The sequence below is a fragment of the Heteronotia binoei genome, chromosome 4 (assembly GCF_032191835.1).
Source record: "Heteronotia binoei isolate CCM8104 ecotype False Entrance Well chromosome 4, APGP_CSIRO_Hbin_v1, whole genome shotgun sequence".
Taxonomy (NCBI): domain Eukaryota; kingdom Metazoa; phylum Chordata; class Lepidosauria; order Squamata; family Gekkonidae; genus Heteronotia; species Heteronotia binoei.
In genome coordinates, this window is record NC_083226.1 from 181,684,708 (window position 1) to 181,702,759 (window position 18,052).

General features: G+C 51.5%; 1 protein-coding gene and 1 non-coding gene across 2 annotated transcripts in view; one reads left to right on the top strand and one right to left on the bottom strand.

The window, feature by feature from the left end:
- Nucleotides 1-17,848, top strand: part of DNAI1 (dynein axonemal intermediate chain 1) — a 310,319-nt gene extending 292,471 nt beyond the window's left edge. Inside the window, exon 20 of the mRNA XM_060236614.1 lies at nt 17,725-17,848. Within this exon, the coding sequence (XP_060092597.1) occupies nt 17,725-17,829 (105 nt within the window). The 3' untranslated portion in view covers nt 17,830-17,848. The remainder of the gene's footprint in view (nt 1-17,724) is intronic.
- TRNAG-GCC (transfer RNA glycine (anticodon GCC)) lies at nt 5,520-5,591 on the bottom strand. Its single transcript has one exon. It is a non-coding gene; the product is annotated as a tRNA-Gly (tRNA).
- Nucleotides 17,849-18,052: the final 204 nt, after the last annotated feature.

The following is an 18,052-nucleotide window of genomic DNA, read 5'->3' on the forward strand; positions in this document are numbered from 1 at the left end:
AAATCTATATATCTATATAGCTCCTATATCTACTCCCCCCACAACAGACACCCTGTGAGGTGGGTGGGACTGAGAGAGCTCTCACAGCAGCTGCCCTTTCAAGGAGAACTCCTGCCAGAGCTATGGCTGACCCAAGGCCATTCCAGCAGGTGCAAGTGGAGGAGTGGGGAATCAAACTCGGTTCTCCCAGGTAACAGTCCGCACACTTAACGACTACACCAAACTGGATTGAAGGAGAAGGAGAAGACGAAGACGACTGCAGATTTATACCCTCTCTGAATCAGAGACTCAGAGCAGCTTACAATCTCCTATCTCTTCTCCCCCCACAACAGACACCCTGTGAGGTGGGTGGGGCTGAGAGAGCTCTCCCAGAAGCTGCCCTTTCAAGGACAACCTCTGCCAGAGCTATGGCTGACCAAGGCCATTCCAGCAGGTGCAAGTGGAAGAGTGGGGAATCAAACTCAGATTCTCCCAGATAAGAGTCCACGCACTTCACCACTACACCAAACTGGCACACGGGAGGCAGGCAGCGGGCATGCCAGACTCTGAGTGGGGACGAAGGCCTGAATTCAGCACCATCTTGAGCCTGGCCTGGTAGTCCTCGGCCGCCTCTTGGCATCCCCAGGGCCAGCGACTGTTTGCGCTCCTCTGCCAGCTGGCCGGCTCTTCCAGGCCAGCTCCTGCCGGCAGTCATTAACGCAAGCAAAGAAGGGAGCAGAAGGGTTGCCCCCACCCTCTTCTGCAAACTCAGCTATCCGTGTTGTTCCCCGAAGCGATACCCAGCCTTTAATGGGTCAGCCGAAGAGCGGGCAGAAAGGGCTCTGCTCTGCGCACGATACGCAGCGCGTTCTTCCGCATGAGCGCTTCCGCATCCGAGCAGGCCGCAGCCGGCCTCCTCCACAGCCCTTTCGGTAATCCTCCCTTCCCGGGATCCCAAACCGAAAGGGAGCCTGGCTGAGATCTGTCATCATTCCCTGCAGCTCTGAAATGGAGAGCTGCAGTCAGACCTGAGCTCCAGGCCTTTCCAGCTGCCACCTGTGTTCTCTTCCCGTCCTCCTCTCCGTAGGCAGAGAGCATCGCCCGCGGAGGCTGCAGAGGGACAGAGAGGCGGGAGACCCGCTCTGGCAGGCTCTCCGTAATGGAGCGAGGTCCCTGAATGATAAGGAAATTACAGTTTTCATTTTTTCCAGCCTCCTCTCCGGTGACTTGGCATGAAATCACACGCTCGGGTAATCAGCGCGGCCGCGTCTGATTGGCCGCCTCATTCTGCCGCATCAGAAGAGTGCCTTGCGAAGTGCAGCCGGATGAAAAAGAATTGGGTTTGACAGACCCCCTCCCAGGGATTGTGGAGTCTGGTTCTGGCCTTCTGGAATTCACAGCCCCTGCGGGGAGGAGAGGGCGGAGGGGAGGGACTGTTCTCCAGGCCAGGGAGACGGCGAAGCTGGGCCTAGTGGGGCAAGCAGAGGACGCACATCTGACAGCTGAGAAGCTTGGGCTCATCAGGGCAAACGTACTGGAAGCTGCAGTGGGACTGAATCTGGTGGGACAGACTTCTCCTGAGAGGAGCAGCAGGAAGAGGGTGGATTTCTATCCCAGCCTCTGCTTCAAATCTCAGAGTCTCAGAGCAACTTTACCTGCGAGAGGAGGCACGGGGAAGAGAGAGCCAGTTCGGTGTAGATGTGAAGTGCGTGGACTCTTATCTCGGAGAACCGGGTTTGATTCCCCGCTCCTCCACTTGCAGCTGCTGGAATGGCCTTGCGTCAGCCATAGCTCTCGCAGAGCTGTCCTTGAAAGGGCAGCTTCTGGGAGAGCTCTCTCAACCCCACCTTCCTCACAGGTTGTCTGTTGTGGGGGGGGGGGGAGAAGAGAAAGGAGATTGTAAGCCGCTCTGAGTCTCTGATTCAGAGAGAAGGGTGGGGTATAAATCTGCAAAAAAAATAAAAATAAAAATCTCAGAGCGACTCACAATCTCCTTTACCTGCAAGTGGAGGAGTGGGGAAGAGAGAGCCAGTTCGAAGTAGTGGTGAAGTGTGAACTTTACCTGTGAGAGGAGGCACGGGGAAGAGAGAGCCAGTTCAGTGTAGATGTGAAGTGTGTGGACTCTTATCTGGGAGAACCGGGTTTGATTCCCCACTCCTCCACTTGCAGCTGCTGGAATGGCCTTGCGTCAGCCTTAGCTCTCATAAGACTTTGTCCTTGAAAGGGCAGCTTCTGTCAGAGCTCTCTCAGCCCCACCCACCTCACAGGGTGTCTGTTGTGGGGGAGGGAAGGTAAAGGAGATTGTAAGCCGCTCTGAGTCTCTGATTCAGAGAGAAGGGCGGAGTATAAATCTGCAAAAAAAAAATATCTCGGAGTCTCAGAGTGACTCACAATCTCCTTAACCTGCAAGTGGAGGAGTGGGGAAGAGAGAGACAGTTTGGTGTAGTGGTTAAGTGCACTGACTCTTATCTGGGAGAACCGGGTTTGATTCCTGGAATGGCCTTGGGTCAGCCATATGTATCACAGGAGTTGTCCTTGAAAGGGCAGCTGCTGTGAGAGCCCTTTCAGCCCCATCCACCTCACAGGGTGTCTGTTGTGGGGGAGGAAGGTAAAGGAGATTGTAAGCCGCTCTGAGTCTCTGATTCAGAGAGAAGGGTGGTGTATAAATCTGCAGTCTTCCTCTCCTTCTTCAAACCCGGTTCTCCGAGATAAGTAAGGCTGCCAAGTCCAATTCAAGAAATATCTGGGAACTTTGGGGGTGGAGCCAGGAGCAATGGTGTGACAAGTACTGTTGAACTCCGAAGGGAGTTCTGGCCATCACATTTAAAGGGACCGCACACCTTAAATGCCTTCATTAAATGCCTTCCTTCCATAGGAAACAATGAAGGATAGGGGCACCTTCTTTGGGGGCTCATAGAATTGGACCCCCTGGTCCAATCTTTTTGAAACTTGGAAGGTATTTTGGGAAGAGGCACTGGATGTTATGCTGAAAATTTGGTGCCTCTACCTCAAACAACAGCCCCCCCCCCCAGAGCCCCAAATACCCACAGATGAATTCTCTTTTATTTCCTATGGGAATCAGTCTCCATAGGGAACAATAGAGTTCCCAGCAGACATTTCTCTCCCTTCCCCCAACTTTCTGATGACCCTGAAGCGGGAGGAGGGCCTCCAAACCGGGGGATCCCCTGCCCCCACCTGGGGATTGGCAACCCTACGGATAAGAGTCCGCACACTTAATCACTACACCAGGGGTGGCCAAACTGTGGCTCAGGAGCCACATGTGACTCTTTCACATATAATGCGTGGCTCTTGAAGCCCCCACTGCCCTGTTGGCTGGCAGCTTGGAGAATGCATTTAAAGTTAAAGTTGCTTTCTTTCCACCTCTCCCAACCTCCTCCCCTCATCTATTCCTCCCTTCCCTCCTTCAAACAACTGACGTTGATGTCTCGAGGCTCTCAGACATCTGACATTTATTCTATGTGGCTCTTACGTTAAACACGTTTGGCCACTCCTGAACTACACCAAACTGTCTCTCAGTCCTAGTGCTGAGGACAGACCTGCCCATTGCAGCGTTCGGGAAACCGGATTGCTGAGCTGGGGGTTTCCAAGAAAGGTTGCCAACTCCGTGTATGTTTGGCTTTCTCACACTTCTTGTAATGGAAGTATTCTTCAATAAAGTCAATTTCACCACTCTTTATATTGCACTTCTAGTTCATTATGTAGGCCAGGGGTGGCCAACGGTAGCTCTCCAGATGTTTTTTGCTACAACTCCCATGAGCCCCAGCCATTGGCCGTGTTCGCTGGGGCTGATGGGAGTTGTAGGCAAAAAAAAAACATCTGGAGAGCGACCGTTGGCCACCCCTGATGTAGGCACCGAACAATAAGCCTTGAAAAAAGAATGAGAGCATTGGATAGAAGAGAAACATTTTGCGATGATTGAATCAGCTTACGCTGGTGATAAAGCAAGAAAGCGAAACGGGAAACATAAAATCGGTTGATCCTGTCGCGCCGCAGCTTTAAGCGGCTGCGGAAGCATCGTTCGTAAGCAGCCTAAGAGAGAGAATGTATTTGGTGGTGGGGATATATAGGAACTTAAAATATTCCACAGTTTTTTCAAGGCTGAGCAGTCGGGTTAAAACGGATAGAAGGAAGTCCTTCTTCACCCAAAGGGTGATTAACATGTGGAATTCACTGCCACAGGAGGTGGTGGCGGCTACAAGCATAGCCAGCTTCAAGAAGGGATTGGATAAAAATATGGAGCAGAGGTCTATCAGCGGCTATTAGCCACAGTGTGTGCGTGTGTATATTTTGACCACTGTGTGATACAGAGTGTTGGACTGGAGGGGCCACTGGCCTGATCCAACCGGGATTCTCTTATGTTCTTATGTGACACAGAGTGTTGGACTGGATGGGCCATTGGCCTGATCCAACATGGCTTCTCTTATGTTCTTATGTGACACAGAGTGTTGGACTGGATGGGCCACTGGCCCGATCCAACAGGGCTTCTCTTGTGTTCTTATGTGACACAGAGTGTTGGACTGGATGGGCCACTGGCCTGATCCAACAGGGCTTCTCTTGTGTTCTTATGTGACACAGAGTGTTGGACTGGATGGGCCACTGGCCTGATCCAACAGGGCTTCTCTTGTGTTCTTACGTGACACAGAGTGTTGGACTGGATGGGCCACTGGCCTGATCCAACAGGGCTTCTCTTATGTTCTTATGTTCTCCTGGCCCTCTCCCCTCTTCAGGGTCATCAGAAAGCGGGGGCTGGGGAGGAAAATATCTGCTGGGCACTCCATTATTCCCTATGGAGACCCATTCCTAGAGGGTATAATGGTGAATTGATCCGTGGGTATCTGGGGCTCTGTAGGGGCGGTTATTTGAGATGGAAAAGAAAGAAAAGGTCCCCTGTGCAAGCACCATTCGTTTCCGACTCTGTGGTGACATTGCTTTCACACTGTTTTCACGGCAGACTTTTTACGGGGTAGTTTGCCATTGCCTTCCCTAGTCATCTACACTTCCCCCCCACCCGCCCCAGCAAGCTGGGGACTCATTTTACCCACCTCGGAAGGATGGAAGACTGAGTCAACCTCGAGCCAGCTGCCTGAAAACCCAGCTTCCGCCGAGGATTAAACTCAGGTCATGAGCAGAGCTTAGGACTGCAGTACTGAAGCTTTAACATTCTGCGCCACCGGGCTCTCTGTTATTTGAGACCAAGGCACCGAATTTGCAGCATAGCATTCAGCACCTCTCCTCAATATGCCCTCCCAGTTGCAAAAGGAATGGACCACGGGGTGCAATTCTATGAGCCCCCGAAGAAAGTGCCCCTATCCTTCATTTATTTCCAATTATGCTTGTCACATCCTTGCTCCTGGCTCCACCCCCAACGTCTCCTGGCTCCACCCCCAAATCCCCCAGATACTTCTTGAATTTACACTGAATCAGACCGTCAATCCATCACGCAGTCAGTCTTGTCTACTCAGACCGGCAGCAGCTCTCCGGGAGGTCTTTCTCCTCCCCTCCTGTCTGGTCCTATTAACTGGAGCCGCCAGGGATCGAACCTGGGACCTTCTGCGTGGCAAGCAGAGGCTCTACCGCTAAGCCGCGGCCCCTCCCCTCAGTGTCTCTCCATCCCCACCGCCCCCCACCCCCTGGCAAGACGTTGGCATCATCTTAGCCACCGGCTGGAGGATTTGCAGTCATCCCTTTCAGCTGCTTCATTCCTTCTAGGCAGAATTAAGCAGAAGTCTCAGCAAAGATCATACTGGGCCGGGAAGGGGGTGGGGGGTGGATGGGTGGGCTGTTCTCTTGCTTTGCTCATCCATTGCGAGATAAGCAGGCGTGGAAACAGCAGCCTGGTTCTGCCTCTCCGAAAGCAGAGGCAGATGGCTGCAGATTCCCAGCAAACTCTCGGCGGCTCAAGAGGCAGTGCAGATGAGGAACAAGGAGCAGGGGGGGGGGGGAGTCTGTGTGTTTGTTCACTTAAGGCTCACGGTCTTTCGCTTACCGATTATGCCAGAGCTGCGTTTGGGAAAAAGCAAGCGGCAACACAGTAGAGAACAGCAAGGGGAAAAAAAACAAACCCAACAACTGTGTACAAGAACTAAATATGTTCCAAAAATTTATAGACTCTGTGTCAATTTCTTAAACACTTAGAGCAGGGGGGGCCAAACTCTCAGCTCGGGAGCCACATGTGGCTCTTTCACACATATTGTGCGGCTCTCGAAGCTCCCGCCGCCCCATCGGTCAACTTGGAGAAGGCATTTGTCTCTTTAAACCCCTTTTCCAAGCCAAGCCAGCCAGTGGCTTAAAGTTGCTTTCTTTCCACCTCCCCTCCCCATCTTCCTTCCTTCCTTCCTTCCTTCCTTCCTTCCTTCCTTCCTTCCTTCCTTCCTTCCTTCCTTCCTTCCTTCCTTCCTTCCTTCCTTCCTTCCTTCCTTCCTCCCTCCCTCCCTCCCTCCCTCCCTCCCTCCCTCCCTTCGTGGCTATTAGCCACAGTGTATTGTTGGAACTCTCTCTGGGGCAAGTGATGCTCTGTATTCTTGGTGCTTGAGGGGGGCACAGTGGGAGGGCTTCTAGTGTCCTGGCCCCACTGGTGGACCTCCTGATGGCAACTCTCTGTCTAGGGCAGTGATGCTCTGTATTCTTGGTGCTTGGGAGGGGCAACAATGGGAGGACTTCTAGTGGGATGGACCTCCTGATGGCACCTGGTTTTTTGGCAGGGTCCAGGGCCCAAGAGGCCACCGTTTCCTAAAAGAGAACTTCTCTCTGTTGCCTGGAGATCACTTGAAAGTGTGGGAGATGCTCCAGGCCCCTCCTGGAGGCTGGCAAGCTTATCCGCAGCGCCGTTCAGCATAGATCCTTCCAATTTGCCCTCGAGAGCCTTGGCCCGCTCTGTGTGCCAAGGTTTTCCCCTCCTCTCGCAGTGCCCGGGGGCAGGTGGCTGCTAATCCTAAAATCTGAGGTCGGTGTCCAGTCCAGACGACTAAGCCTGTACTAATCCTATCACAGCAACGGCAACCTGCCCTCCCGGGGGATGGATTCCTTCCCCCAAACAAACAGCAGAAGCCAGATTAACGCTCTGGTTGCTCTCCATCCCCCCCCCCCACACACCCCTTAGGGAAAGGGCCGTGGCTCAGTGGTAGAGCATTTGCTCACCATGCAGAAGGTCTTGGGTTCAATTATTGGCATCTCCAGTTAACAGGACCAGGCAGGAGGTGATGCAAAAAAAGACTTTTCTTTCCTGAAACCCTGGAGAGCTGCTGGCAGCCTCAGCGGGCCAAGGGTCTGATTCAGTAGAAGGCAGCTTCACGTGTGTGGGGGCCTGTGGCTCAGTGGCAGAGCCTCTGCTTGGCATGCAGAAGGCTCCATGTTCAATCCCTGGCATCTCCAGCTAAAAGGATCAGGAGGAGGTAAGAAGAAGAAGATATTGGATTTATATCCCGCCCTCCACTCCGAAGAGTCTCAGAGCGGCTCACCATCTCCTTTCCCTTCCTCCCCCACAACAGACACCCTGTGAGGTAGATGAAGATATTGGATTTATATCCCGCCCTCCACTCCAAAGAGTCTCAGAGCAGCTCACAATTTCCTTTCCCTTCCTCCCCCACAACAGACACCCTGTGAGGTAGATGTAGATATTGGATTTATATCCCGCCCTCCACTCCGAAGAGTCTCAGAGCAGCTCATAATCTTCTTTACCTTCCCCTTCCCACAACAGACACCCTGTGAGGTAGATGAAGATATTGGATTTATATCCCGCCCTCCACTCCAAAGACTCTCAGAGCAGCTCACAATCTCCTTTCCTTTCTCCCCCACAACAGACACCCTCTGAGGTAGATGAAGATATTGGATTTATATCCTGCCCTCCACTCCAAAGAGTCTCAGAGCAGCTCACAATTTCCTTTCCCTTCCTCCCCCACAACAGACACCCTGTGAGGTAGATGAAGATATTGGATTTATATCCCGCCCTCCACTCCAAAGACTCTCAGAGCGGCTCACAATCTCCTTTCCCTTCCTCCCCCACAACAGACACCCTGTGAGGTAGATGAAGATATTGGATTTATATCCCGCCCTCCACTCCGAAGAGTCTCAGAGCGGCTCACCATCTCCTTTCCCTTCCTCCCCCACAACAGACTCCCTGTAAGGTAGATGAAGATATTGGATTTATATCCCGCCCTCCACTCCGAAGACTCTCAGAGCGGCTCACAATCACCTTTCCCTTCCTCCCCCACAACAGACACCCTGTGAGGTGGGTGGGCCTGAGAGAGCTCTCCCAGCAGCTGCCCTTTCAAGGACAACCTCTGCCAGAGCTATGGCTGACTCAAGGCCATTCCAGCCGCTGCAAGTGGAGGAGCAGGGAATCAAACCCGGTTCTCCCAGATAAGACTCTGCACGCTTAACCACTACACCAAACTGGCTCTCACAGCAGCTGCCCTTTCAAGGACAACTCCTGGGAGAGCTATGACTGACCCCAGGCCATACTAGTATCTGCAAGTGGAGGAGTGGGGAATCAAACCTGGTTCTCCCAGATAAGAGTCTGCACACTTAGCCACTACAGCAAACTGGCTCTGAGAGAGCTCTGACAGAAGCTGCCCTTTCAAGGACAACTCCTACAAGAGCTATGGCTGACCCAAGGCCATTCCAGCAGGTGCAAGTGGAGGAGCGGGGAATCAAACCTGGTTCTCCCAGATAAGAGTCTGCACACAGCCACTACAGCAGACTGGCTCTGAGAGAACTCTGAGAAAAGCTGCCCTTTCAAGGACAACTCCTGCCAGAGCTATGGCTGACCCAAGGCCATGCCAGCAGGTGCAAGTGGAGGAGAATCAAACCCGATTCTCCCAGATAAGACTCCGCACACTTAACCACTACACCAAACTGGCTCTCCAGACCTTTCTCTGCCTGAGACCCTGGAGAGCGGCTGCCAGTCTGAGTAGACCTCAATGGGCAGCGTTTTGAATCAATATACCCTATGGGACACTACGCGAGGGGGACACTACCTGAGAATTTGAATTATGCGAAGCTATATGGCTGTAAAACGTTAATTGAGATCTCGAATTAGAAGTTTAATGTATGAGTGTGTAAAACCTGCTTAGGAGAATCGCCCTACCTGAGGAAGGGTCACGTCCTTATAATGCGCTCGACATCCAGGAATTGCGTTGTATATGTGTGCCGTGGGGCTTCAGTGCATTGTGCCATATTTATAGGGATATTTGCGCTTCTGAAAGAAGACTAACTTACAGTTGGTACAAGGACGTTTGCTGATATACACACGCTGAGGCTTCGCTAGCCGTTGGGACTTCCGCTTTTCCCTTGTTTGCTATATTGCGGAGCGTATTATTGGTTTTGTTTAAAATTTTGACCAAAGTGGGCCACAGAACGCCGTTTCCTTTGGGATTTGGCTTTAGGTACCCAATTACCGTGTCGCCCTTTAGAGTTACAACTTTATTTGAAGCCAAGGAAGGCAGCTTCACGCCTTGAAGCCACAGGCAATCTGCAAAGGCACCGGCTCTTGAGCTCCACTACGCTGCGAACTCCCGCAGAACGGCTGTTGCGAGGAATTACTCCTGTGGTTGTCATTGTCGCATCCGTGACTCAGCTGGAATCCAGCTTTGGGGTGGAAGAGGGAGGATTCAGGAAAGGGAGGGCTGATCCCCTCCACCATAAGAACATAAGAGAAGCCATGTTAGATCAGGCCAATGGCCCATCCAGTCCAGCATTCTGTGTCACACAGTGGCAAAAAAAAAATTATATACACACACACACACACACACACACTGTGGCTAATAGCCACTGATGGACCTCTGCTCCATATTTTTATCTAAACCCCTCTTGAAGGTGGCTATGTTTGTGGCCGCCACCACCTCCTGTGGCAGTGAATTCCACATGTTAATCACCTTTTGGGTGAAGAAGTACTTCCTTTTATCCGTTTTAACCTGTCTGCTCAGCAATTTCATCGAATGCCCACGAGTTCTTGTATTGTGAGAAAGGGAGAAAAGTACTTCTTTCTCTACTTTCTCCATCCCATGCATTATCTTGTTAACCTCTTTCATGTCACCCCGCTGTCGATGTTTCTCCAAGCTAAAGAGTCCCAAGCGTTTCAACCTTCTTCATAGGGAAAGTGTTCCAGCCCTTTAATCATTCTAGTTGCCCTTTTCTGGACTTTCTCCAATGTTATAATATCCTTTTTGAGGTGCAGCGACCAGAACTGCACACAGTACTCCAAATGAGACAGCACCATCGATTTATACAGGGGCAATATGGTAGTGGCTGATTTGTTTTCAATTCCCTTCCTAATAATTCCCAGCATGGCGTTGGCCTTTTTTATTGCAAACGCACACTTCTTGATATTTTCAGTGAGTTATCTACCAGGACCCCAAGATCTCTCTCTTGGTCAGTCTCTGCCAGTTCACACCCCATCAACTTGTATTTGTAGCTGGGATTCTTGGCCCCAATGTGCATTACTTTGCACTTGGCCACATTGAACCGCATCTGCCACGTTGACGCCCACTCACCCAGCCTCAACAGATCCCTTTGGAGTTCCTCACAATCCTCTCTGGTTCTCACCACCCTGAACAATTTAGTGTCATCCGCAAACTTGGCCACTTCTCACTCCCAATTCTAAATCATTTACGAACAAATTAAGAGCATGGGACCCAGTACCGAGCCCTGCGGCACCCCACTGCTTACTGTCCTCCACTGCGAAGACTGCGCATTTATACTCACTCTCTGCTTCCTATTACTCAGCCAGTTTTTAATCCACAAGAGGACCTGTCCTTTTACTCCATGACTCTCAAGCTTTCTAAGGAGCCTTTGATGAGGAACTTTATCAAAAGCTTTCTGGAAGTCAAGGTAAACAACATCTGTCGGGTCTCCTTTGTCCACATGTTTGTTCACCCCCTCAAAGAAATGTAACAGGTTAGTGAGGCAAGATCTTCCCTTACAGAACCCATGCTGAGTCTGCCTTAATAACCCATGTTCATCAATGTGCCTACTCATTCTGTCCTTGATAATGCTTTCTACCAACTTTCCCGGTATTGAAGTCAGACTGATTGGCCTGTAATTTCCCGGATCTCCTCTGGAACCCTTTTTAAAGAGGGGGGTGACATTTGCTACCTTCCAGTCCTCAGGAACGGAGGCAGATTTCAATGAAAGATTACAGATTTTTGTCAGAAGATCCACAAGTTCAACTTTGAGTTCTTTCAGAACTCTCGGATGTATGCCATCCGGACCCGGTGACTTATTAGTTTTTAATTCGTCCATCAGTTGTAGGACCTCCTCTTTTGTCACCTCAATCTGACTCAGGTCTTTCAACACCCCTTCCAAAATTATTGGTTCTGGGGTGGGTAAAAAGTTCTCATCTTCCACAGTGAAGACGGAGGCAAAAAATTCATTCAGCTTCTCAGTCATTTCCCCATCCTCCTTCAGTAATCCTTTTACCCCATGGTCATCCAAGGGCCCCACTGCTTCCCTGGCTGGTTTCCTACTTCTAATATATTTGAAGAAATTTTTATTGTTGGTCTTTATGTTTTTTGCAATATGCTCCTCATAGTCCCTTTTTGCCTGCCTGATCACAGTCTTGCATTTGATTTGCCACTGCCTGTGTTCCCTTTTACTAATCTCACTTGGACTGGTTTTCCACTGCTTAAAGGAGTCCTTCTTACCTTTTACAGCTTCCATTACTTTGTTTGTTAACCATAGAGGCCTTTTCTTATGCCTGTTTGTGCCTTTCCTAACTTGTGGTATGTATTTTATCTGAGCTTCTAGGATTATAGTTTTAAATAGTCTCCAAGCTTCCCCAAGGGTTTTGACCATATTTACCTTTCCTTTCAGTTTCCTCCTCACATGCCTCCTCATCTCAATGAATTTACCCCTTTTAAAGTTAAACGTGGTTGTTTAATGTGGTTGCGGTCTTTTGGGGCAACTCCCTATTTATACAAACGGCGAAATCAATAACATTATGGTCACTGCTCCCAAGTGGCGCAATCACTTTTACATCTCTCACCAAGTCTTGGGCATTACTTAGGACCAAATCCAGGATCGCCCCACCGCTGGTAGGTTCTGAGACCATCTGCTCCATAGCACAGTCATTGAGAGCATCAAGAAACTCAATCTCTTTCTCTCGACCAGTCAGTTAAAATAATCTCTACCAACATGGAACAGTCAGCGCTGGATTAAACCCTGTGGAGGCCCCTAGACAGTCGAAATCTTGGGGGAGAGGGGCTCTAGGCTGTAGCTACAGTGGGGCCTGGTAGGTGCCAGGCTCATCCTTTCAACCCTCCCCCCTTTCAACTGTATGGGCCCTCAATTGAAGTAGAGAAATAACGAGGTCTGCACACATTGTTGGTATGAAGTGGATTTACTTTGATATCAAGGCAGAACTTAGCCGGCCATTGGCCCAATATGTTAAAATCACTTTACATCCAGCCAGTTTTATTCACACCCAAAACAAGCAGGCAGGCCCCCAAGCTAATCTAACTCAACATGCCCCACCCTCCTGTAACTTCTAGTATTTTTCCATACGTCCGGTCTCCATGTGTTATCAGCTCTCGCAAGAAGCTTCTCAAAGAGGTGGAGGCCCTTTTGTTATCTAATACACATCCAGAGGCCTCAATGAGGTCACTGCCTCTAATCTAATTTACAACCTTGAACTCGCACCCACTGAGACTATCTGGCCTCTACCGGACAGTTGCTTCAAACATCTTAATTTTAAAGGCAGAAGTATGCTTTTATTCATTATTCAGGGGTCCCCCTTCACAATGTCGCCTTTGCTGACACCCACTGGTCTGCTGTCTTTTTGCTTCCTTCTCTCCCCTTCCCTTGCAGAGCAGAGGGGGAGGGGATGAGAGTCAAGAGGTCTCTGTCTCTCTGAGAGTGGGGCATATAAGAAAGGGGTGGGGGGGAGCTAGGGTTGCCAAGTCCAATTCAAGAAATATCTGGGGACTTTGGGGGTGGAGCCAGGAGACATTGGGGGTGGAGCCAGGAACACGGGTGTGACGAACATAATTGAACTCCAAGAGAGTTCTGTCCATCACATTTAAAGGGATAGCTCACCTTTTTAGATGCCTTCCTTCCATAGGAAATAATGAAGGATAGGGGTACCTTTTTGGGGGGCTCATAGAATTGGACCCCCTGGTCCAATCGTTTTGAAACTTGGGGAGTACTTTGGGGAGATTCACTAGATACTATACTGAAAACTTGGTGCCTCTACCTCAAAACACAGCTCCCCCAGAGCCCCCGAAACCGCCGGATCAATTCCCCACTATACCCTATGAGAATCGATCTCCACATAGGGAATAATGAAGTGCTCAGCAGACGTTTCCCTCCCCCCCCCCCGTTTCTGGCGACTCTGAAGCGAGGGATTGGCCTCTCAACTCATGAGTTGCTGCCAACTTCTTCACAGCAACACAGACACCCCATCCCAAGAGGAAGCCTTTCAATTGGAGCCTGAAGCCTCTGGAGGTCGAAAGGCACATGGTCCTCTGGGGGCGGGGCTTCCCCCACCGGCCAGCTGACTGGGGGCGGGAAGGAGTCTGGGGAAGTGGAAGAACCCCCGCTGGGACCTGGGGATTGGCAAGCCTAGGGGGAGCAGAGCTGCTGTGACTTCCCAGGCGAAGAGGGGTTAGCTTGTGGAACTCAAGGCAGCTTACAGTGCTGAGAGCCCTGGGTTGCAAAACTGGGTGGCCCCCCGACCCCCCCTTCAACTGCTGTGGACCACACCAAACATGAAATCCTGGCTACGGCCCTGGGGCCCTCACAAATTATCTTAGAGTCTGAGCACCCACCCCTGACCCCTGCTGCAGCCTTCAGGCACCTTCTTTATTATTATTATTATTAATAATAATAATAATAAATAATAATAATAAAACGGATAAAAGGAAGTACTTCTTCACCCAAAGGGTGATTAACATGTGGAATTCACTGCCACAGGAGGTGGTGGCGGCCACAAGTATAGCCACCTTCAAGAGGGGTTTAGATAAAAATATGGAGCACAGGTCCATCAGTGGCTATTAGCCACAGTGTATGTGTGTATATAAAAATTTTTGCCACTGTGTGACACAGAGTGTTGGACTTGATGGGCCGTTGGCCTGATCCAACATGGCTTCTCTTATGTTCTTAATAATAAATTTTTATTTATACCCCGCCCTCCCCGCCGAAGCAGGCTCAGGGCGGCTTACAGGCCATGATATAACAATAAATACAACATAACCATTAAGATACATTTCCTAAAAACAGCGATTAGATTAAAATTTAAAATTTAAATTACAGTATAAATTAATGGTGCTACATTCTTAATATACATGTAAACATAGCTTATTGGTGCGATGGTTCTATCTTAATACGCCAGCTGGAAAAGGACGGTTTTGCAAGCCCTACGGAACTGATTTAAGGCCCTGCAGGGCCCACACCTCCTCTGGCAGCTGGTTCCACCACTGGGGTGCTGTTATCGAAAAGGCCCGCTCCCTGGTTGTTTTTAGTTTGGCCTGCTTTGGCCCAGGGATTTTCAGCAGATTTTGTGAACTAGATCGCAGTGCCCTCTGGGGAACATATGGAGAGAGACGGTCCCTGAAGTAGGCAGGTCCTCGGCCATATAAGGCGGGCGGGCGAGAGGCAGAGAGAGGCAAGCTTGGCAACAACGCCAGCAGCAGCCGCACCAGGCAAGTCGGGCAAAGAGCAGCTCAGTTGCCGGCTGTGCATGCAGGCTGGGAGGGCTGCAAGCAGAGGGGAAAACGAGGGGGGAGCTGACCCGGGGACCCTAAAGGTGTGGGGGCCTATAGGCCAGTGCCGACTTGGCCTAATGGCTAATCCAGCTCTGGAACTAGGTGGGGCCAGGGGATCCCCCGGTTTGGAGACCCTCCCCCCACTTCAGGGTCATCAGAAAGCGGGGGGGAAGGGAGGGAAATGTCTGCTGGGAACTCTACTAGTCCCTATTGAGACTTATACCCATAGGAAATAATGGAGAATTGATGCAGGGGAATCTGGGGCTCTGGGGAGGCTCTTTTTTGAGGTAGAGGCACCAAATTTGCAGTATAACATCCAGTGCCTCTCCACAAAATATCCCCCAAGTTTCAAAATCATTAGACCAAGGGGTCCAATTCTATGAGCCCCCAAAGAAGGTGCCCCTATCCTTCATAATTCCCTATGGAAAGAAGGCCTTTAAAAGGTGTGCAGTCCCTTTAAATGTGATGGCCAGAACTCCCTTTGGAGTTCACTTATGCTTGTCTCAAGCTTGCTCCTGGCTCCACCCCCAATTCTCCTGGCTCCACCCCCAAAGTCCCCAGATATTTCTCAAATTGGACTTGGCAACCCTATCTGGAACAGTGCCGTCCCTAAAGAGGTAGGGCAATTAGTGGGCAGCAGTTTTGCCCAAGAGACCCTCCGCCCTGGAGGGCTGGAGCAGAGAGGGTTTGGGAGGAGTCCAGGGAGGCGCTCCTCTGACTCCTGCAGGACTTGGCGTATTAAAGGAGCCCCCCCCACACTGCCTCACCTTTCTGGGTCATCAGCTGCTTGCTTTGGCAGGAGACGGCCTAGGATTCAGGGCCGCCCCTTCCCGCTAGAAGAGCCGTGGAGGGCTGCCAGCGTGGAAAGCGCTCCGCATACATTGGAGCAACTGTTAAAAGTCCCTGCGGAGGAAAGAGTATTATGCTTATATTGCACATGGCTGTAAAACACTGGCTCGTCAAAGGGCCTGTGGTGAGTTTAGGCTTCCCAACCCTCCCGCCCTGGCGGGGGACCCCAGGTTTTCGAGCCTCTTCCCCCGCTCCCCAAAAAAACAGAAGTGGGAGGAGGGGGAGGTACGGAAGGCCGTACCATTTGAATCTTTTAGGCTCGCGTGACGAAGAGAAAAGAAAGAGACGCTCTTTGCCTTCCTTGCTGACGCCGCGCGACTTCCTCCCAGAGCGCGGAGCTCCGTCCGCCCTGGGCTTCTGGGAAATCACTTCCCCTTCCGCTCAGAGTGGTAGCGTCCGAACCTTGTCACGTGCTCCTCCTTGACCGGCGTGTGGCGCGTGCACGAAGGGGATCGTGGCCGGGCTGCTTAGGGCGGTGTGGCGGCACGGCTTTGGCCTTTCAGGCTGGGATGTGGCGTTGGCGCCGTCGCGCTCTCCTCGGCGCCGCTCCACTCCGCTCGGGCCGCAGTCTCCCGCGGCAGCAGCAGGTGAGTGTCCCTGGCTGGCCTGGCGGTAGTCGCGCTGGTGGTGGGTGAAAGGGCAGGACTCAGCCTGTTCCCAATTCTCCGAATTATGTGAAAGGATGGAGTTGAGGACAATGCTGCTTTAAAGGTGTTGTGGAGCTGTGTGTGTGTGTAAAAGAGAGCAGCGTAGCCCCTGTGCTTTCCACACCTCGTTGCGGAGGCACCACAGAAAGTTAAGTGAGTGTGTTCGTGTGGGGGGTGTGTGTGGAGGGAACTCTATTATTCCCTATGCAGACTTATTCTCAGAGGAAATAATGGAGAATTGATCCATGGGTATCTGGGGCTCTGGGGGGGCTGTTTTTTGAGGTAGAGGCACCATATTTGCAGCATATCATCCAGTACCTCTCCCCAAAATACCACCCAAGTTTCAAAAAGATTGGACCAGGGGGTCCAATTCTATGAGCCCCAAAAGAAGGTGCCCCGTCCTTCATTATTTCCTATGGAGGGAAGGGATTTAAAAGATGTGCGGTCCCTTTAAATGTGATGGCCAGGACTCCCTTTGGAGTTTAGTTATGCTTGTCACACCCTTGCTCCTGGCTCCTCCCCCAAAGTCTCCTGGCCCCACCCCCAGAGTTCCCAGATATTTCTTGAATTGGACTTGGCAACCCTAGCTTGAGACCCTGGAGAGCCATGAATGGGGCTGTGGCTCAGTGGCAGAGCATCTGCTTGGGAAGCAGAAGGTCCCAGGTTCAATTACCGGCATCTCCAACTAAAAAGGGTCCAGGCAAAGAGGCGTGAAAAAGCTCAGCTTGAGACCCTGGAGAGCCATGAATGGGGCTGTGGCTCAGCGGTGGAGCATCTGCTTGGGAAGCAGAAGGTCCCAGGTTCAATCCCCGGCATCTCCAGCTAAAAAGGGTCCAGGCAAGTAGGCGTGAATAACCTCAGCTTGAGACCCTGGAGAGCCATGAATGGGGCTGTGGCTCAGTGGTAGAGCATCTGCTTGGGAAGCAGAAGGTCCCAGGTTCAATCCCAGGCATCTCCAGCTAAAAAGGGTCCAGGCAAGTAGGCGTGAAAAACCTCAACTTGAGACCCTGGAGAGCCATGAATGGGGCTGTGGCTCAGTGGCAGAGCATCTGCTTGGTAAGCAGAAGGACCCAGGTTCAATCCCCAGCATCTCCAACTAGAAAGGGTCCAGGCAAGTAGGCATGGAAAATGTCAGCTTGAGAACCTGGAGAGCCATGAATGGGGCTGTGGCTCCGTGGCAGAGCATCTGCTTGGGAAGCAGAAGGTCCCAGGTTCAATCCCCGGCATCTCCCACTAAAAAGGGTCCAGGCAAGTAGGCGTGAATGACCTCAGCTTGAGACCCTGGAGAGCTGCTGCCATTCTGAGTAGACAAGACTGACTTTGAGGGCCCCAGGGTGTCATTCAGCAGAAGGCAGCGTCATATGTTCATATGTTTGCATGGCCCTGGGCAGTGCGGAGGGCTCTAAAGGTCAGGTCCCGCTCTTTGCATGGAAGGAAGGCCGGCAGACCCCACCAGAAGCGAGGAGCTCCCCCCACAGCCCACAGGCGAGCTGCCTTGCCTCTCTAACCACTGGGCATTGTTGTCTCCCCAGGAGAAGAAAGGCCAGGAGGTGCAGAAGGGCCCGGAGGTGGAGATCGCCAAGCTGGACAAGCTGCTGAACGTGGTGAGAGAGCCCACGGCCAAGCCCACCAAGTGAGCCTAGCTGCCCCCCACCCCATGGAACGGGGACTCTGCAAACAACCCCCCCTTGGTCGGGGCAGGGGCCTTGCCTGGACGGCTCTCCCAAGGCTGTGGGATTCTACGGGGGGGGGGGATTTTTGGTTTTTTTTGCACCCAGGAAAATAAAAGCAAAAGTGTTTACAGCTCTAACGTCTGACTCTCTCGCTGAATTGAAAAGGGGGAGGGGGGAAGGGAAGCAG